This window comes from Budorcas taxicolor, chromosome 6 (genome assembly GCF_023091745.1).
Source record: "Budorcas taxicolor isolate Tak-1 chromosome 6, Takin1.1, whole genome shotgun sequence".
Taxonomy (NCBI): Eukaryota; Metazoa; Chordata; class Mammalia; order Artiodactyla; family Bovidae; genus Budorcas; species Budorcas taxicolor.
The window spans coordinates 61,705,802-61,727,718 of record NC_068915.1 but is presented as its reverse complement, the minus strand read 5'-3'; the positions used below and the strand labels follow the sequence as shown (position 1 = coordinate 61,727,718).

At 37.5% G+C, this 21,917-nt stretch overlaps 1 protein-coding gene across 1 annotated transcript in view; it reads left to right on the top strand.

Moving 5' to 3' along the window:
* The window catches only part of ATP8A1 (ATPase phospholipid transporting 8A1), a 226,498-nt gene that overhangs the window by 177,129 nt on the left and 27,452 nt on the right, over positions 1 to 21,917 (top strand). Inside the window, exons 27-33 of the mRNA XM_052641830.1 lie at positions 39 to 149; positions 6,569 to 6,643; positions 6,748 to 6,870; positions 10,153 to 10,231; positions 13,886 to 13,947; positions 16,178 to 16,234; positions 17,128 to 17,235. Coding sequence (XP_052497790.1) covers positions 39 to 149; positions 6,569 to 6,643; positions 6,748 to 6,870; positions 10,153 to 10,231; positions 13,886 to 13,947; positions 16,178 to 16,234; positions 17,128 to 17,235 — 615 coding nt within the window. The remainder of the gene's footprint in view (positions 1 to 38; positions 150 to 6,568; positions 6,644 to 6,747; positions 6,871 to 10,152; positions 10,232 to 13,885; positions 13,948 to 16,177; positions 16,235 to 17,127; positions 17,236 to 21,917) is intronic.

Sequence of the window (21,917 nt, the reverse complement as noted above, 5' to 3'; positions counted from 1 at the left end):
AAGAGGAAAATGTTAATTTTTTTCCATTCTTATTTTAGTTCAAATATTTGAAGAATTTGTTGATGGTTCATGGTGCCTGGAACTATAACAGAGTCTCCAAGTGTATCTTATACTGCTTCTACAAGAATATAGTCCTCTATATTATCGAGGTAATTGCAAGCTAAGTCTAAAAATCCTTGTCATTTGCATATATATTTGAAACGTTTTGGGGAAGACATTTCTGCATAGTTTTAATGAATCCTTCATCAGCCCACATTTTTAACTTCTGAATATGTTAAAAAGTTTGTCATCTGTGGAGAATAATGTTGAAATTCTGGCTAAAAACATTATGTTGCTTTGGTAAGAAATGTTGGATTATAATTGGTAATAAAGTAATGTGTACAGTTCTTAAAAAACTACAATCTACATAGCATTTTTTATAAAGTTCAAAAACATACGAGAGAAAACAGTAAATTGTTTGGGAATGCACATGAGGAAAACTGTGTTTAAGGAGAAAAGGAAGGGAAAATGGAAGGAAATCCAAAAAAAAAGGGGATATACATATAGCTGATTCACTTTGCTGTACAGTAGAAAATAACACAACATTGTAAAGCAACTATACAATAAAAATCAATTTTTTTAAAAAAGGAAAGGAATAGTGGACGTAAAACTGAGGATGTCAGTTTTACTAAGGGATCTAATCAATAAAAACACATAGGTAGTTTTGCTAGTATTGGTCATCTTATAGTTCTTATTATGTTTCAGGCCTACGTAATTGGATAGAAGTATTCCTTGCTCTTCAGATCGGTTTTGGTGTCTGGATTTGGTAGGAAACAAGAGTCCAGATAATGAGAAATTTGTCTAAAATTTATCAGAATAATTTGGTTACTGTGTCTGGATCACAAGGAATTTCTATATTCCTTTTCATATGGCAAATATAACATCATTTTTAACATGTAAACTTAACTTGGGTCAGGAATATCATTTCTGAAAGGATGCATTTTATTCTGCAAACATGTTTTGCAGTCTCCACAGGCTGCCAGGCACCAGGGTTAGTTCAGTAACTGAAGTAAATCATGCGAGGTTTCTATCCTCCAAAAACTTGCCAATAGAAATATGAAGCAAACCACATGTGTAATTTTACATTTTCTGGGAACCACATCAACAACAAGTAAAAATTAAAGCCCAAATTAATTTTAAATTATATTTCATTTAACTCTATATGTTCAATATATTATTTCAGCTTGGAATCTCTATAAAAAATTATTAAAGCAATATTTCACATTCTTTTCTTCATAACTAAGTGTTCACAGTCTAGTGTGTATTTTACACATACAGCGTATCTTAGTTTGGACTAATCACATTTCAAGTATTCAGGAACCACATGGCCAGCGGCTATTCCTCTGGGTAGCACAGCACCAGTAACTGAACACTCAGGATGCGATAAGTAAGTTCTTTATATTTAAAAAATATATGTATATGACCATCTTATCATCAGAAGCTGTATTCGTAATACTTGAACCCTAGGCGTTACCAGTTCCTTGCTCCTCTTGCAGCTTCACAGAGCCCGACAAGGAGCGCTCCATAGCTTGTTAAGAAAGCCCTCCATCTTCCACTCCTGTCAGAGGACCTGCCTACACCTTCATAAATCTGCCCTGGGCTCCCTTACACATGTTTGTTTATGCCACCTTGCCCTCTACTCAGTTGACTGCTTCTACACATCCATCAGAAGAGGCAGAACCTTCCCATGTGCCATTTGAAAATAATATCTCATACTTTATGCCACAAAAGTAACACTATAAACAAAACAGTCAGTAGACTTTACATTTCCCCTGCTGAGATGTTAGTTGGAAACTGCTGTATGTTTGCTTCAGCTGTTCTTTATGCCTGTCAGAATGCTTATCTTCTTATCAAAATGTTGACTGAGCATAGTTCTTATTATGAGTCAGATTAATAAAATGAAGGGCTTCCCTGGTGGTTCAGACGGCAAGGAATCTACCTGCAATCCAGGAGACCCAGGTTTGATCCCTGGGTTTTTTAGTTTCGAAGTGTGCAGGCAGTTTTATTTATTGGTCACTAAAAATCGATAATTAGATTGCAACCCACTTGGTAAAATAATCAAATACTATAATTAAATACTTGGAAACATAAACAGAATAATCTATGAATTTAGTTATTGTTCATTACTGCTGAATTTGGTCTGAAATAGTCTGTTTTGAAACAAAATGCACTTCCAAAATCGCTTATGAGATCATACAAAATATTTTCTGTTTATATAAATTTGTTATTCTTTTCTAATGAAATTATTTTCAATTCTCAGTCCCCTCTATAGTCCTAACTTTTCTAGTTAGATTTTTTTTTCTCATCCCTCAACATTTATCGACATTAGAAAGAATACCAATTTATACAGTTTATTTACATATATTCTTGAAGTATCTGGGAGTTTAAAGCCACTGGCAGCAATAAATCCGCTTGCAAAAATATAATTGTGTAAAATGAAATGAGTACTCAACTTGCCACTTTTTAAATCTAGATTATTTGACAATCAACAATGAAGTGGTCAAAATTACGTACTAATGGGGGACATAAAATATATCAAACTCAAATGAAAAACTAAATCTGCACGCTCTGTTTCAAATCCAGAGTTATGCAATTTGTGGTTGATTAGCCCTAAATTTCACTTGGCTTTGAATTTAAAGCCTCTCTGAGAGATAACTAACACTGATCAAATTCTTTACACATTGGAAAGGCAGTCAGTCCTAAACTTTACTGGAAATCTCATTCTTAAGTTATTTTTCTTTTAGCAGTTTATGGAAATCTATTTTGAATATAATTCAACTATCTTGGAAATGAATTGACCTTTTAAATCAATTCCCAGATACCCAACTTTTGCCAGCTAAAACAAGTTCTGCAGATGTTAATGGCTCATGTCAATACTGTGAATGAATAGACAGAAAACACATCATTGAATGTCTCTAGTGAGGACAACTGCCAGACTCGAATCTCCTCTTTCAGTTTTTTGTGCTGATCAGGCGTGGGAGCAGAGGGCTCATTGACTGTTTGTAAGCTGCTGTTTAATATGCAGAAATGCTCCGTCAGGGAAATGTCTGTGAAGCTGTAACTGCCACGCCTCTACTGAGATGCGAAAGTTAGAAAATAATACAGGACAGGACAGGCAGGTCTGAAGTTTCTTTGCTAATAAAGAAATAATATGGAACACTATGGGTTTTATAGACTATCTGTAAAAACTGCTTTTCCCATTGCTGTACTACCAGGAATGTCACCATCTAGCTACTCCATTGCCATATAGCCAAACAAATAAAAACAGATTTGGCAGGTGGCGGTATAAAGCACTTGCTTGTGGTGGCCACTCAACTGCGACTCTAGGTGTTCATTGGAATGACTGGCATTCGCTATAGAGATTTTAGTTTCTCTGAAACACCTGACTCCTTGCTAGCAAAGTAGGACTTTTTCTCTCAAACAGTTGGTCACATCCAGGTTTTCCGGTAAGATCCCAAGGCAGTGTAGCGTTTCTGATTTCCAGAAGCTTTGATTGAAGTCAATGAGGTGATACTTTCCCACTAAGTTGTGCTGAGATGTGGATTCCTGTGAATTTAAATAATTTAGATACCTCCCCAGAGGGACTCATGTTTTCTTTCTGCATCCACGGTTTTGTTTAGTCAAGGGAGGGACTTTTATGTGTTAATAGTAATTTAGGTGTTGTTTATTTATTTAGTATGGGATGCATTTCTAATGTATCTTTAAACTGCAAATCTCAGGCTAACTTGGAATCAGCCTTCTGGTAGATGTCTTCACTGTTAAAAATCTCTTTCCTTTAAAATATGTAAACTTCAGTGCCAAAATATTTATATGAAGATGTGGGTACTGTATTAGAAGAGTCAATTCCTATCTAGTCATTTCTCCTTTAAAAAAAAATTAAAATATTAACTTTTTAAAGCACAGGAAGAGAATCTCTAGAAACATGTTCACATACCTTTCAGTAGGAAAAATAAGGCAAAAATGCTTTGATAGCTTTCAACTTAAAAATGTCTACATTTTTCTCATAAAGCAATTAGTTAAGTAGTACATTTTAAAATAAACTTGGACTGCGAGTATGTTAGCTTATTTGCAAGTTATTTTGAATTGGAAACTGAATATAAATATCCATTGATTTAGATTCCTAAATTTCAAATTTAGATTCCTCAATTTCAAGCTCCTGGTGGTGTTTTAATCACCATATTTACATGCAAAGAAGCCAGGAGACCATTCACATTTACAAATGTTTATTCACACACAAATTTATTACCATAAATGTCTCCTATTATATAGTATTGATGTTTGCAAATGCATTTATAACTAACCTTTGAGCTAAATCATGTCTATTAAAGGAATTTGGTATGTATGCAGCTTCAGCTTTCTTCAGACCAACAAAGATTAGGCTGCATCTTCATAGACTATTCAGGCCACAACTGAAAGTTTGTGTTTAAAAATTCCTTATATTACCATCACTCCATAAGAAATCTGAATGAGCTTCACAGTCACCTACAGGGAAAACATTACCATCACCCAGAGTATCACAAATATGTATTTACAGAATCCACATCTCAAAAGGGCCAAATGTGAAAACACAATAGATAGCATTGAAGTCTGTCCTGTCAATTTGTGTCTACTTAAGGCTTTCCAAAAAAAAAAAAAAAAGTTTAAAGTCTGCAAGGAATAAAGGAAGTCTCCAAGGAATAAATTTAACTTCGCATGAAGATGCTAAGTACTTTTGCATGTAGCAATGAAAGATCTGGCTTCTAGTTGAGAGCACAAGTTCAAATCTTTTCTGTAAATATATGTGGCAAGCAAGTGAGAATTTGAGATTTGCCTCCCATTTCTATGCTTTTGTTCTTGTTGCCGTTAATGCATGTTACAACCCTGACACAATCTGGACTTATTTTTCATGTGCTATTGCTGCTTTGTTCTCTTTTCCATTTCATGAAGCCAACATTGGTTTTTATATATGCTCAGTCATTCCTTTCCCTATAAAAAGGAAAAAGATCAGTGTGTGTACAGAAACTGTTCATAGGGAGGCCAGCCTGGGTACATATTGATAAATGGTGAATTTGTAGCAATTCATGCTTCCATAATGAGGTTAAATGAAACGTGAAGTGTGGCAAAGTCCGTGCAACTCCAGTTCAAAAATTCACTTAACCAGTACGTCCAGACTGCTGTCCCCTAACGGGTTTTTGGTTGTTGTTGTAATAGTTTGGCTTTGTGTTTGTGTTTATGTCATGTTGGGCCAGACATTTTTCTCTTCCAGATCAATATGATTTTTAATTATGTTTTAGTCTTGCTTTTTTTTAAATAACATAGGGATTATTGATTTACTAACATTCACTTAAATTTTCCATTTGTCTTAAATATGCTGGAGAAAGTTTCACTTTATTGTCCCTTAATTTTGTAGGCAAAGTTCAGTTTTCTGCTTTTAAGAAACTGCAAAATATATAAGAACTTGTCACTCTATTAGTTAAAGACTTTTTTAATCAAAGTATAAATTTAAGTTACAAAATATTTTTAATATTATAAATTCAAAGTTTGCATTGTGATGGCTATAATTATCAAGAACTAATTTTTTAAAAGGTTAAATACGTTGACACATTAATTCTACATCTAAGAATTCATTCTAAAAGGAAAAACAAAAAAGAGCAGGAGGAAATTTTGGGAGATGATGGGATATGTCTGTTACCTTGATTAGGAGATGGTTTCATGCATATGTCCAAATTCACCAAGCTGTATACATTAAATGTGTGTCATTTTTGTATGTCAATTTTACCTCAGTTAAGCTATGTTTTACTCAAAGTAATTCATCCTAAGAAATTGAGATATTTAGGATTTCTGAAAGAATATTCAGTTCTGAATTATGTATAGTAGAAAAAAACAAAAGCAAGCTAAATATCCAAAATAGTAGGGGATATATATATCCATTTCCATTAACATCATTTTAAAGGGTATGTAACAACTTAAGAAAGTAGGTATTATATAATGTTAAGAAGAAAAGGAACAGGACATGATGCTGCATAAGGTTTCCAGTAAGATAAATCATTGATTGTATATAAATGAGCTACATGAATATAACCAAAGCAGAAGACAATAAATGGTGATGGTATTAGTACAGGAAATTATTTTATTTTCTAAATAAACAAAATTTTTAATTATGATTAAAAAATCTTTAAATAACTATCAGAAAATAGATATTTTAAAGGGGAATTCAAGGTCTAAAATTGTAATGGCATAAAATATATTGTCTAAAGTGTCTTTTAGGAAACAAGATTATACCTAATTTTTTTTTAATCTATGATTGCCTATTGGTATAGTTCTTCTTTGATTCAACAAGTGAAACCAATCCTGACCTAAATAGCAAAGACCTTATGAAAGAATCCCTTCAAATTAAAAAGTAAAGCAAAGAAACGCCATTTTCAAGAGAATCATGAAATTACTATGTCAGTGAAGCTCTTATGCACTAGTTGAATAACAGCAGATTTTAAACATTTAGTTTCTGGTTTCTGCATTCTAATTTGGGAGGTTTGGATTGTTTTCTTCCTAGATCTGGTTTGCCTTCGTGAATGGCTTTTCTGGACAGATCCTCTTTGAGAGATGGTGCATAGGTCTTTATAATGTGGTAAGTTTAGGACTTTTAATTACTCCTGTTCTATTGAATACTTTGAGATAGAAGTTCACCCTGTGTTTGGCTACCTGGTATAATGACTAGTTTGTGTACCTTAGATGTTTACAGCAATGCCTCCCTTAACTCTGGGAATATTTGAGAGATCATGCAGAAAGGAGAATATGTTGAAGTATCCTGAATTATACAAAACATCTCAGAATGCCCTGGACTTCAACACCAAGGTAGGAACCAGTGCCCGGGCGGGACTTGCTTTTTTGCTCCAGTTGCTTGGGGCATCGGTCTTCTAAAGCCAAGGAAACTCCAGGGTCCTGACCATGGCAGGCCAGATTTGCTTAAGGTTCTGATATGACCTGAGAAGGTGTTTGGTTTTGCTGTGAGTTTAAACTATAACCACAATTCACTGGAGTTTGCCAGGCAGCAGTAAAGTGGGCCTGGCAGGCAGAGGGAGTGGCCCTCTGACTTTCTGTTTTTGCAGTTTTGTGGGGAAATGCTCCCTCTTCTCAGAAGTCAGTCATCCAAGACTGGCATGGACAGAATTTACACATACAAAGTGATGAGGGATGATATATCATTCTTTACTCATTTTCTGTTTTATGAAATAACTTTATCTTCATTGGAATATTAGATTATATTAAGCATTAAAAATACCATCTCTGGTAGATAACTCATTTACCAATAATAATCATTATTTACAATCACTACTAAGCCACAAAACTTAATATAAGATAAAATATCCAACATTTTATCTAAAATCATATTCCCGGTTTATAGCCTATATAGCAAGCCACAGACTTTTGTCATCTTTGTGATCCACAGTATTTCTTCATCCCAGCAACAAAAATACCTATTTCCTGCATGGTTCACTTTCCTGCAATTATGTATTCTAAAGCGTTTCCACTAGTGTTTGTTAGTAATTCAGGTTTCTATCCAGTGTAACTGAGGAGTTTTGTTTGTTTGTTTGTTTAAGTTTTTTAACAGTCAAGGTAGATGTAATTTTGAAACTATAATAAAAGTATCAAATACACCTTCACAGAAGTTTTTTCTCATTTATTATGGTACATGTTGGTTATGTCATGCATGTTATGTTACCAATAATTATATGTAACCTTAATTTGGTGTTTTGAATTTAGGAAACTAATGTAGGATATTTTAAATTTTATTATTTCATAAAACTGTCAAATGACATTTGTTCTCAGTATACCAGGGGAATAGAGTGAGACAGGTGTGTCAACGCCTCTAGCCTCATACAGTAAATGATGGTGTTAAGTTTATTGCCAGGATGTTATTCATCTTCTGAGATGAGGTCTTCATGAATGCACTGTGCATACATGTCCCAGTGTGCAGATGCATACAACTTGAGGAATGATATAACTGAATTTGGTTAAATTAAAAATAAAAATAAAAAAACTACAAGGTTTTTTGTAGAGTGGAGAATAAATGGGTTTTTATAGAACCCACTGGTTCTATAAAGTATTTTAGTGGTCTTTTAAAACTGTTGCTATTTATAATATGCAATGTCTGTGCTTTAATTTCTTAATGTTTTATTTTTTGCTTTTTTAAAAATTTACCTTTGATGTCCAATTTGTATTAAATTCTACTGCCTTGCTAAAAAGTTTTTCATTACCTATGGTGAGTATTTTCAAGTGACAGAAAGCCACTGTTGGGGCAGATACAATGGACCATGAGCTCTTGTTTCCTTGAAAATGTAATCTGAGAGCTAGGAAGGTTCCAGACTTTCTGGCAGGCTAACAATAACCCTCACCAGCCCAGAGTTACATCAACCTCAGCCACACATCCCCATCTCCCATTGCTGAGGCTCCATGGTGTCTCTTGAGAGTTAGCTTCCCAGCCACTGCCTTGACCTTGCTCCTGTTGCTTATAAACCAATCGTCACAGGATTACCCAAAACCATTCCTAGAAAGTCACATCGTTTTGTACCCTTTGTATATGGCAACTTGGAAAGTTTTGTGGCCAGTAAGAAAGTGTAACTGGTCATATATAGTTTTAAAGTGAGAGCAGCCTTCCTTGTATTTTTTGCTGTTCTTGCATACAAAGTATCTCATAGTCTGCAAAGCCCTGGCATTTATAAAAGTTACCATATCAATCCAAATAGAGTATACAACTTCTGTATTCATTTAAATATTTATAGATACACAAGCTGCCAGCAATTTTTATAGGGTTTATGGAGTTTTCTAATGATTTCAGTGAAAATTGTTTGAATAAATCCCATATAAACATTTTAAAATTCAGGAACAAATGGTTACAGAATGCACAGTTGTATACACAGCAGTTGCTCCAGGTCCCCAGTGTAGAAGCATTGTTGCCCTGAATGATGACGATTGTGTTTGTTATGGTAAAAAGGGTCAGAGGTGCTGAGGTCGTGACAGGGGTTAAAGGATTAACATGTGACAATAAGTATCGGTCAGGAAAATGGAAAAGTAGAACTAATTTTTCTTGCACCCACCTGTGCTTTCTGTCAAATAAAAACTTGCAGTAATGACATAGTGAAGAGAAGAGACAAAGGTTAATGAGTAACATAAGTTCAAATGTGTAATGTATTGGAGCGTAAATTGGATCATACAATCCAGTGTGGCTGGGTGAACTAACAAAGGAGGTTGAGATCACAGTGGAAAATTTTGGGAGGCAGGCAACTTAATTTCTGTTGTTTGAACAGCTTAAAACTATTTTAATACATGCCAGTTTTATTTAGCATACATTTTGTTTGCAAGAAGCACTTCTGAATGACAAAACTGCAACCCTTCAAAGGGCTGTAAGAGTTCTAAACAGTTTTTCTATAACTTAATCTTTTACATCCATGTTACAAAGGAAAGACCAGTGATACTTGCTTTCTTGTTAATAAAATACAATAGATGAGAAAGCAATAACTATTAAATGATATTATAATTGTATGAAGTTTGATGTTGACAGGTGTTTTCAAATTGTGAAAGTTTTATAACGTCAGTCCTGGTAAAAGGGCTTTGCTTTGAGGAACTGTGCAATTTAAATGTTACACTTGTTATTTTTAGTGTTGTGCGTGTGGGTGTATATGGAAAAAGAGAATGCACTATATCCTTACCATTTAAAAGTTTACACTTTTATTGCACATGGAAAAGAAAAAGTAGGGATCTCACCAAATTACAATCTTTTCAAAAGTCTGTTCGTCTGGAATTATGAAAATAGTCCCACTTAAAGAATTTCATGATCTAACAGTAATTTTAAATTTTATTTTCTTTTTCAGGCAGAAATTTAAACTTTTAATCCTTGGTTTTTAGAAAGTAGAAAAAATTTCAGTGAAGCTGAAAAAACATTTAGAGAAACATAAAAATAAATAAATGACCCATGAAGGTCTAAGAGGCAGAAAGTGTCTGTCAGTTCTATTAATTCACAGTGGTGGCCCGACAGAAACACGTTTTGTGAATCTAGCTCACAGATAAAAAGAAAGGTCAGAGTTCACAGAGCTAGTTTATCGCAAATGGTTCTCATGGATTTTTGTTTTCCCTCAGGTTTTCTGGGTTCATTGTTTAAATGGCCTCTTCCACTCAGTTATTCTGTTTTGGTTTCCACTAAAAGCCCTTCAATATGGTAAGTAGGAAGGATATGAATGCTAAGAGGTGACTTTTTACTTTTTTAGAAAAATAATTCATTGTCAATGTATGTTAAAAATTATAGCGGTGTTTCATTTTATGATATTTTTTCCTTAACCTAAATACATGCATCTAAAAGTTGTACAACTTTAAAGATTTTTACTATTCCTTTGGGAGCAAAGTGATTTAATATATGCAAAGCCTTTCTTCTCTACTTCTCATGTTTTTCAAACTTGCAGAGAGTGAAATTTTAGGATTTTTTTTCCCCTCTGTTGATGTATAGTTAGAAGACAATAGTGCTGATATTTTATGTGGTCTACTTATTATACCTGTGAGACTTGTATCAGCTCTTTATACTGAACCTAATCAGACATGCTAGTATTTTAAAGTACTTGAGCTGCAGCTTTGAATGAGATTTTCAGTATGTTTTTATGTTCGTCTTTGAGTGTAAGCTTTTATCTCTGCTTGTTTTGAGGGGGTGATGTTATTGTGTCAGTTTTGAGAGATGGGATCATGGTGAATTTCCTATACACATAAAAATGATTAAGTAGTCACTTTAGAGAAGAAGTCCCTGGGATGCTTAAGCTGGCGTTGCTATGTCCGGAGCAGACCTTGCCCTGGGATCCAGAGGAAGACGGCTGAACATTCAGCTCACAGACATGTACCTCAAACGAGACACACAGGCCACCCTAGGTCTGCGCGCCCTTCAGAGGTACTAGCTGTCCTCGCGGCTGAGTTAACACTGGCCCATAAGATGCAGGGCCAGCTCTTCTGTCCCACCAACAGTCTCCTCTCCAAGCTGCCAGAGGCATCCTCTTAAAACGTAAATCAGACCAGGTGCCTCCCTCCTCAGAACCCCACAGACTCGATCACATTTAGAACCAAATCCACAGCCCCAGCCTTGGCCAACCCCACCTGACTCTCCTTCCACCCCACCTCTGCCACCCCAGCCACCTCCCGCTCTCGCTGTGCTCCAGCCCACAGGCCATCCATCCGCTCTTCCTCGTCTTCACCAGGTGTCCCAGCTGCTCCCTCCACCCACCCTCAGGTCTGTGCTTGGAGAAACACTCCCGGATCGCCCTGCCTCAGAGACCCTCCAACCCCACGCCCTCTGCCCCTGACCTTCTCTCCCTGTCCTCTTGTATCTTCTTGGTGCTTGCCTAGTGGGTGTGATATATTTGCCTTTTTTTTTTTTTTTAATTACCATCCTGCTCTGTTAGAACCAAAGCTCCAGAAGGGCAGGGCACTGTCTGTTCAGTTCACTGTTGTTTCCCGTAGTGCCTAGAACAGCTCCTGGCTCACTGTGGGCACCCAGTCCATCACAGACGCCTTCATGAGAACCTGTGGCCTGAGTCGGGGAATGTGTATCACAGACAAGGCAGTAGCTTTGTGTCCTGCTCGGAGATTTTCATCTCCTTCCTACATTCACGGCTCTGCCAGTACAAAGTGAATAGATTCTCATTACTAGACCCTGGAAATAGCTGTAGTAAAATCTAATTAAATATAAAATATTGACCCAGTGGGCCAGGAGAATCATAATAGCATTTTTTAGATAAAATTTACATACCATAAAATTCACTCTTTTAAATTATATGATTCAGTGTTTCTAGTATAGTCACAGAACTGTGCCAGTGCCCCCACTCTCTGATGCCAGAACAGTTTCATCACCTCTTATGCATGAGCAGTCACTCCTCATTTTTCTATCCCTCTCCCCCAGCCCCTGGCAACCACTGATTTTTGTCTCTGTGGATTTGCCTGTTCTGGGCATTTCATAAAATGGAGTCGTGATACAAGAATTTAAGTGATCCTTATTGTGGCGTAAATCAGGACTTCATTCCTTTTTATGGGTGAATACTATTTCATTGTATGGATAGACCACATTTTGTTTATTCATTCATTCATTGATGAACATTTGGATTCCTACCACTTTGCGGAGCCATGGGGTGTTGAAATCCAGGGTACAATGTAGGACTTAAGTAAGTTTTCTAGGTAGTTTATTTTCCTAATGCAAAATCAGTGTAGGCATGAAAAACTAGCAATGTCCATCATTGAAGCTATTTAGGTACTCTAAATTAGAAAAAAAAATTTAAAGTAGCACGAAGCAGACAGCATCCAAAACACCTTGCCATTTCAAAACACGTTAGCAATGAGAGGTTTGAAAGGAATTCCCAACTAATTCCAGCCTCAGAAAAACAGATCCCAGGATTCTCTCTGCATTTGTCTGGGGAACTGCCAAGCCCTCCAGCCTCAGAAGAATAAATTCACAAGGGGTGCTGCCTGGGGAACCCAAACCTAGCCAAGTCCAGAGAACATGTGCTTCCTCTTTTCAAGAGATAAATGACATATAGCATAAATTGTGTTTTAACATTCTACTTGTTTTGCCCTGTTTTTGTTTTTAAATAAGAAGTTTTTGTTTTCTTTAGCTTTTGAAAGGATGAGATACAGAAGAGATAGAAATAGTTGTATAATATATGGCTAAACATTCATTCACTTGCTTCAGTGTTTCTCAAAGTATGGTCTATAGACACCTGAGAATACTCAAGACCTTTTGAGGTCTATGAATGAGGTCAAAATTTCATAGTTTCAAATTTTTTATATTATGAAGACATTATTTGTCTTTTTCATTGCTGCTCCAAAAGCAGCAGTGGGCAAAATTACTGGTACCTTGACACAAACAGTGGTACAATTGTACTAGAAATCATTATATTCTTCACTACCACACACCCACATTAAAAAAAAAAAAATGTTTCCCTTAAGAATACCCTTGAAGAAGCTGTAAACCTAATACTTTTATTAAATCCTGAAACTTGATACACATCTTGCTAATATTCTGCATGACAAAATAGGAAGTATGCATAAAGTACTTCAGCCGCACATCAACAAGCAGCAGCTTTATCCGCTAGAGTGTCTGGGGGATTGTTTGAGTTATCAGCTGAACCAACTACATCCATGAGGTTACAGAATCATGCATAAGTAAAAGATCCATTCAGAATGAATTTTTCCAATGAATTTTTTTTAAGGTTGTGTGTCAAGTCGCTTTAGTCATGTCTGACTCTTTGTGACCCTATGGACAGTAGGCCACCAAGCTTCTCTGTCCATGGGATTCTTCAGGCAAGAGTATGGGAGTGGGGATGTTGGGAGCATTTTCTCTTGTAACATGGGTTTAGAGCACTGTGTAGGTTTCGTGTGTACAGCGGTATATCTTTACTAGTTGTGCATGTGCTGCAGCGTGTTCACCAGCAGAACGGTTTCAGATTCCACTGCAACTAACCTTTAGGAAACTATCTCCACATCTTTAAGGAATGACTTGAGTTTTTAAGTAGTATCAGGAAATAGCCACAGTTACTAGAAAAGGTTATCAAATACTTCTCTCCTTTATAACTCCATGTCTCTGTGAAGTGGGATTTCCCTCATATGTGAGGACTTCCCTGGTGGCTCAGACGGTAAAGCATCTGCCTACAATGCGGGAGACCCGGGTTGAATCCCTGGGTCGGGAAGATCCCCTGGAAAAGGAAATGGCAACTCACTCCAGTGGCTCCATTGTGTAACCCCTGGTTCTCTTCCTTTTGTTCGACACTCCTAAATTGATTAATCTTTGAATGGATTCTGAATTTATTTCCTTTCCCCACAAACCTCTCTTCTTTTCATGTAGGCACTGTATTTGAAAACGGGAAGACTTCTGATTACCTGCTGTTGGGAAACTTTGTTTACACAGTGAGTGCGGCACATTTGCCTCGTTTGCATATGAAATTGAATTACTTCATACGAGCTCATTTTATTTTCAAATTCAAATGTGTGCATTTCTGTATTTAAGGGTTGTTCGCACATCCCTTTTAAAATGAGATGTTTTGACTGCTAAGAGATTATCTTATATTAGGTTATAAAAATGTCATTTAGGTTCACTGACTATATAGGCCTTTGGTTGTTCTTATTTTCAGTATTCCTTCTTCACTCTTATTGCCTCACTTTCCCTTTTTGTCTCCCTTGTCCCTTTTTCCTCAGGTTTGTTATATTGCCCTTGCTCATATTTCCTTGCTTTCCTAAATTCATGGCAAATACTACCATACTAGACTTGGGTGTTTAATAGCTAATTATTCTAGAGTCTCATTAAAAATAAAATGACAAAAAAATTAAAAATAAAAAATCTCCATTTTTTTGAGATATTTAAGCCACACAAGACATGGACTCCACTGTATAAAATCACTGTATAAACGCTTGTGAGGGATGCACAGATGAGTGTGAGTCCCACCCTGCCATTCAAGAGCTAAAAAATGTTTTACAACCATTTTTTCATCTAAAGTCAAAAGCTCCACTGGGATACTAATGCTGAAGGTCATATAGTTAGTCTCCAAAAGATGTGCCCTCCAACCTTCAACTCTGAATTCTCAAGCCAGTGTCCTCTCCTCTCCTGTGTCCCCGTCCACGGCTTCACAAGTGGGGACCGTGTGCTGTCCTAAATATTAAGCGGGCATTGATACAGCTGATTCCGTTGGTGGAAAAACTATAATGTGATGCTTAAATAACTGATTAATAGGAAGTTAAGACTACTGAGTAACAGAGAGATAACGGTTTTGGCAAATCCCGGCTCTCCTTTCCATTGACATCAATCCACTCAAGTAGTAAAAGAAAGAAAAAAAAAAAAGGAAAAACATATTTGGGAGCCTAGTGGTTTGTTCTCGTACAACATGAGTGCAAAACAAATAATACTTGCTGGACTAAGTTTACATATAAATCAGTAGATGTCATTGGATGTCTCAGAGACATTTTAAAGTATCCAAGTCTTAATAGGGAGTATTTCCTTCATTTGGTGTCAAAATCTCTCTCTTATTTTGGAATTTTTTTATGTAGTCTAAATTAAATATTTAAATTTTAGTAAATGTTTTATTTCTACAGCTCTTTATCCTGAATTGCTATTAGATATCCTGCTGAGAAAGCCCAAGTGCTTCACTTTATCCTGACTTTATGACCCAGTGGGCAGCATCTATACTGCGTATAAACCCTACAGTAAGCAAAAATAGAACTGTGCACTTAAGCACTCACTAATCACCAGTGCTAGGCAAGCACCGCACTTCCATCCTGGCAAACTATTGGAAGTGCCCTGATTTCCTTTGACTACCAGCAGTATTCAGTGTGTTATTTTTATCCCAAATAGATAATCATAGATAATGCTGCAGTGCTAAGCACCATTCTTGGTATTTTACCTATAAAGTGATAAGTTTTATCAGATCCCAGTTTATAGATGAAGGAGATGAGACCCAGAGAGCTCAAGTAACCTGCCTTGTTCCTTATCAGAACAGCCAATAAGTGATGGAGTCTTGAGCACACATGGTCTGACTCCATTTAAACGTGATGCTCTCCTGTGGGGGACACAGGGCAGTTCATTAAGTCTGGGTGCCCTGCTTTAGGATTAATGGCATGGCCACTGATGACAGTGGCTGTATACAGCGTGGAGATGTAAACGCGCTCCTACATGCTACTCTGCAGAGTTTCTAAGAAGTCAAGTTACAGCATAAGTGTTCAGGTTTCTAAATAGCCAGTGTTATGACTTTTATAATTCAGCTTTAAAAGTTAGAAAATGAAGTCTTTTACTACAGATGATGTAAGATAAACTTAACTCAATCTCAGGAACCCAAGATTACTGTACCCCTTAGAGGATTGTCGATCACTACTCATGAATTTTACGAGAAGCACGCAGGCCCATGCTCAGAAGGCTTGTGGCTGGACTGTCGGACAACGACGATGAGGAGAAGGCAGGGAAAAGAGGCAGGAATGTAAGGCTGTGCGTGGCAGTTCCAGCCGGCCACAGTCATAATGTTCAGCCATCAGCTAACTCACTCATTTCTTTGCTGGTTGGACGTACAAGTCCAGCTGTGAATAATCTACCAGCCCATTTTATGAACCTATCATATCTGTGAAGTAAAATAACGTCTCCCTTCTGTTCTAGTTTGTGGTGATAACTGTGTGCTTGAAAGCTGGATTGGAGACATCATATTGGACCTGGGTAAGAGGATCTTCCGTCACAACCAAGGAATATCACATTTATTTACACATTATCATTAATATTCGTTGTTTTTTCGTTATAACTTGATGTGTCCCTTTACTCCAGTTCCACAGGTGGTTCTATGGGGGTTCGGGACTGGAGGGAGGAAAACGGGGGACTCTAGTTTGGAAACACTGAGTAAAAAATAAGCGTATATATCACAAGACTTCTCAGAGCCCTTAATATATGGTTGTACAGTGTAAATATGCCTGAAAGTGGGAGGCCTTCAAACCTATTGACTAGGAATCTTTTCATGGTAGAGTATGTCACAAGACATGCTCATTGGAAAAGCCATTGGAAAATGATTCTGAAGACCGCTAATATTAGTGGAAGATTTGTCCTCAAACACTTGCAGATTTCCAGCCTGAAGAAAAGAAGTTCCATTTTAGATACATTAGTGTTGAAGTACACTCATGTCCAGGTAAAGAGACACAGTCAACAAAAAGAAACTTAGATGTTCGAGGGAAAGGTGGGCACAAGAAATTTGGATTTGACAGTCCTTAGCACAGAGATTAGTATTTGCACAAGTGTCAGCATCTTTCAGGCAGAGCATACAGACAAAAACTAGGGAGGCTTAAAGATGGTAGCAGATAAAACTGAAAAGAGTGAAAGGTGAGACCCACCAAAGGGGGTGGGAAAGGAACATACCACAGGTATTATATCATCATAGAAGAGATGTATTTCATGCAAGATCCAGTTAAAACATGCAAATATTTAGTTAATAAGTGCCATAGATAACATTTATGGATACAGTAAAAATAATAATAATAATAAGGAAATTTGTGAAAGCTTCATCAATGTGTGAGTCCTCTGTCCACCTGCAAGTCTCTGACACAGATTCCCTCCCTCCACAGTTCAGCCACATAGCCATCTGGGGCAGCATCGCACTCTGGGTGGTGTTTTTTGGAATCTACTCATCTTTGTGGCCTGCTGTTCCGATGGCCCCTGATATGTCAGGAGAGGTAATGTATCCTAATAACAGATAATCTGGCAAACCATAAAAATTGTCATTCATTAATGAGCCTTAATTGCTTGGCTTGGGTTTATATTAAAACAGCATTGACCAATTTAAAAAGCTATTTTTAAACTCCACAGTTGTGAGTGATAAAAATTGAGAGAATATTTTAAACTTGGACATTTTACTTAAATCTGACTTACCCTTTCATAAGCATTGCTGGGATAATAAAATATGGTTGTCAGGAGCTTGAATCCTGTTAAGACTATCCCTACAGAAGATGCCATTTTAAAATTAGACCATCAATCCACACATACTTTTTGAATAAGAGGTTTGGGGAAATGGTGAGTTTATGTCTTGGGACAGTCTGTCTTTTCTTCTGTTATCTTTCGTTCTAAAGAAAAAGGCTACTGTCCTGTATTAAATGCACTTTTAGAGTTGCCTTAATGACATCAGTTTGGTTTTCATTTTGAAAGAGTTAGGCCATCTGACATTTTAGCCTTATCATGGTCCACTTTCAATTCCATCTGTCACTTTCTCATTATACTGGTAGGAACTGAGTTATTAGGTGTTCGTGGGGGAGTGTCATAAGATCGCCTTTCGTACAGAAGGGATTCCAGCAGTAGGAGAGTGTATTATTTCAATTGCAGGAAATTTGACATAAAATGTATAAAAGAAAATGTGGAAAACATTTCAGGATTTCCTGTGACCTCACAGTAACTTGCAAATCGTGGTAACGTGAGCTCCGTTACAGCACATTGTTTTCCCGCAGTCACAGGAAACCTTTCCAGGGGCTTCTATTATTTGTTTCCCTAAGTACTGCCTGAGTACCTTTCACTTTTGACAGTCTGGTTTATAGATCATTTTCATGAAATTTTATCTGACAGCATCCTGCTTTTTATAAATTAGCAGAATGCAGACACATTAAAAAAAATTTGTGGCTAAATTTATTAGAGAGAGGCTTTATATACTATTACAGCAAAACCAGACGTATTGAGGAGTATGTACTTCCTGCCACCAAAGGGAAGGCTCCTTCTGAAACGTGGACTGTGAACTCAAGCATGTATTTTAAGGAGAACAGAAAGATAACTGTGAATATGTCTCCTTCCCTTGATTTGCATCCTTTTTTCTTGAAGGAATAAAATCAAAGCTTGCATATATCCACTTATGCCACCTGGAAATTCCAATCCTACTCTGTTTTTATTTGATGTGCACTGTCTGATTGGACCGGCTTTTCCCCAAGGTCGATTCTAACTTAATACCTTTTTCATTAGACCTCATTTTACCTCATGTCTGAATGTTTTATTTTCAGAATGAATGACACAAAAGATTTTGAAATCGAGATAGTTTGAGCAGCTGTAGCCAGTCGCTTTGAAGACAAGAACAGAGTTTTTGACCACCTACTTCTAGGACAAGTGTGAAGTTTGACTGGCTTTTAGCCAACCAAATATAATTCTACCCTTGCCTATAGAATTCCTGGTATTACCCAAACACAAAACTTAATATCTTCTCTTGAGATTTGCGGTGATGCTGTGTTTAATTCAAAGTGAAATGAATGTCAGTACCCCATCACATTTCTGTTCACTTCATATACAGTGGGAAGTGCTAACAGGGCTTCTTTTTCTTGTTTTATTGCTACTAATACTTTGAATATAGTGTTTAAATAGCTAATGCCCTATGGAAAATAGAAAGAATGGATTAATTCAGCTGTTGGCTTGGCTAAATTGTCCAAGATGTAAATTTGTTTAATGTATTTAAAGGAAAGAGTAATACTTTAAAATTATGTAGTACTTGGTGCTTGCAGAGTGTCCTGGTGTGCATATGTGTGTTAATGAGCTTCACGGCCACTCCAGAAAAGGAAGATGACAAGAGCACCACTCACATTCTCTGGGAGAGAGAGTCTATGCTCACGGTTTCCTAGGCACAAGGGTTTTAGAACCCAAAATGTTATAGCAGTACTCTGCATTTGAATCTTTTTATTGTATACAGTCACTAATTCTATTACAATCCAGTTAATTTCAAAAAGAAATAACTACCCTTAGATTTGCATTTTTAATCTTAAAATTCTATATTTCAACCAAGAATGTAGCCAAATGCATATATGTGAAAAATTCATTTATGTACCAAGAATTATACTTGTATGTATGTATATATATACACACACACACATATACATACACACACACATATATCATTGGCCAACTATCTTGAGTAAACTTACTTGTTCATCCTTTAACTTTCACAGCAATATACTATTACAGTGTATATTACAAATATTTTACTTGTATATTGCAAGTAGCAATATAGTGTTGTAAATAACACAGGGATAAGTACAAATATTAGCATTCCCTGACTTGACATGTTTTACGTAATCCATATAATGAAACACAACCCCAGGCATTTTCCAGAAAATAATAATGCTGTTCCAAAGGATTCCTGGTGTGCTATGAAGGTAACTTTCTGTCACCACCAGCAACAGGGTCGTGAGTGTCTAATCCAAGGACCCTACCCCTGGGACTCCATATCTCTCCTGTTTTGATTTGGTGGCAGCTCCTCCCTAAAGTAAATAATTAAATACATGTGTATTGTCTTAAAGGCATAAGAAGGCCATTCGGCATAGTAAAGCATTAATAGAGATGGTTAGGCAGACTAAAAACAGCAGCCCCAGTCCCCCCATCCTGGTTCAGGTGGTATTTTGTAGGATGAGGTACTATGGGGTTTAAAAGGAATTGACACAATAGAGAAGTTCTTCAAAAAGACAGCTAAGATCTGGGAAGAACAATGCTAAAAATACATAAGGTCTATTGAATGCTTTGAGTATTTTATATGCATTTATTCTATCGATTCAGCAGCTATTTGTTGAGATTCTACTGTGGGTCAGGCACTATGGATTCATTAGTGAATAAAATAAATAAAAATCCATGCCCTCCTCAATGTTTCTACTGGAAGGAGACAAAATAAGTGAAATATAGATGGATATAAGTGTTATGGAGAGAACATAGCAGGCAAGAGAAACTGAGAACCATGACTCCATTGTTTCCCATACCTTGTGGCTTTCAGTCATGGTCCAGTCACAGGCTCTTGAGGGGCTTGGGAGAGGGGTGTCATGATCTTGACGTGTGCTGTAGCACCAGGACTGTGACCACGGTGTTATGAACCACCTAGGAGATTATTGCAAGAACCTAGGCCAAAAGTAACGGTGGTTTGGGCCAGGAGGGCAGCCGTGGTGAAAGGGGTCAGAGTCTGAAGCTAATCTGAAGGTAGACCCTGTAGGATTTGCTGACAGATTGGATGTGAGAAGTGACAGGAAAAGAAGTCGAGGTGGGCACCATCGTGTTGGTCGCGACCATTAGAACGTGCTTGTCCTCAACTCACCAAATCCTCCCAGCAAACCTGTTACCATACCCATTTTACAGATGAGAACACAGAGGCCTAGAGAAGTTAAGTAAGTGCCTCGTCTGATACCCAAATCTGAAGCGACAGAGGACAGACTTCGCCGTGTGGCCCATGGTCAGCTGCCTTACCCACTGCCCCATGCTGCTGCTCTGATCCTGTTTATTCAGAGGAATTCTGAGGGGACTCCCCCTTGTTGCTATTTCAAGGATCTGGGTGGATGAGGAGATCTCTGTGTTCTGGTTTCCTGACAGCCGTGGCTCCTCCGTGCTTCTCTCCCTGTGGGCATGGCGGCGTCCTGGCCTTCCTCCATCCACCCTCCGCATCCCAGCTGCTGTGCGCCCCCTCCTCCTCACGCGTCCACTGCCCCTTCTTGTCTTTACTGATCTGCTCTGACATAATGATGTCAAGTGCCCCATTAGTGTTCAGTAAATGATTGCAAAGTAAAACTTCCTTTTTTCCATGCTTGTTTGTTTTGAACAAACACACGAGAAACAGTGGCATAGAGTTGACAGAGAGACAGAGCTCGGCTCAGATAAGACCCTGGTGCTGACATCCAGAGATTTTCTGGCTGCAGAACAGGATGCTGGCCTCTCTTAACCAACCACTCATCAGCGCAGAGCCACGCTCATCTGCACCTGTGAAGCTCCTTCCTGCTCCTAAGGTTCGGGTGCTCTGTGGACCTCTCTCCAGTGTTTTGTCTTCAGACAAACATCGTACATGTTGAAGGGCACAGATTATTCTGCTCTAATTAGCACTAACTGGAGCACAGGGTGCAAATTATATACATTAGGCAACTAACTATACACAAGTTAGACCACTTACAGGTATGGGTCTCAGGCGTCTACATTCAGCTTGGACACATACTCATACACTGATCAGGGCTTTATAGTTGTTTCCAATCTGTGTTCTTGATGTGTCTTTTCAGCCATCTGGAGACAGAGCCATTTCTCTCAATATGTTAAAAGAAAATCCTTGTTCACGAAGAAGGCGAGGGAAGAGAACTAGCATTTATTGTGCACCCATTTTATTCTCCAGGCACTGGTTTTGATCCCAGGCCTTGGCTGTTTCATTTAAATCCATATCACAAACCTATGGAGTAAGCAGAGCAATACAAGTCACCCAGAGAATTCACCCCAGGTTTTCCTCTCAAATCCCTTCAGTTGCTCTAACATCCTGAGGAACTAAATACCTTCTCTTTAATGCCCATTCCTATTCCTTACTCTCAGATAGGGACGCTTTCTTTTCTTCTTGCAACCGTTTTCCTTGCATTCTATTGATTTCCCTGATATATCT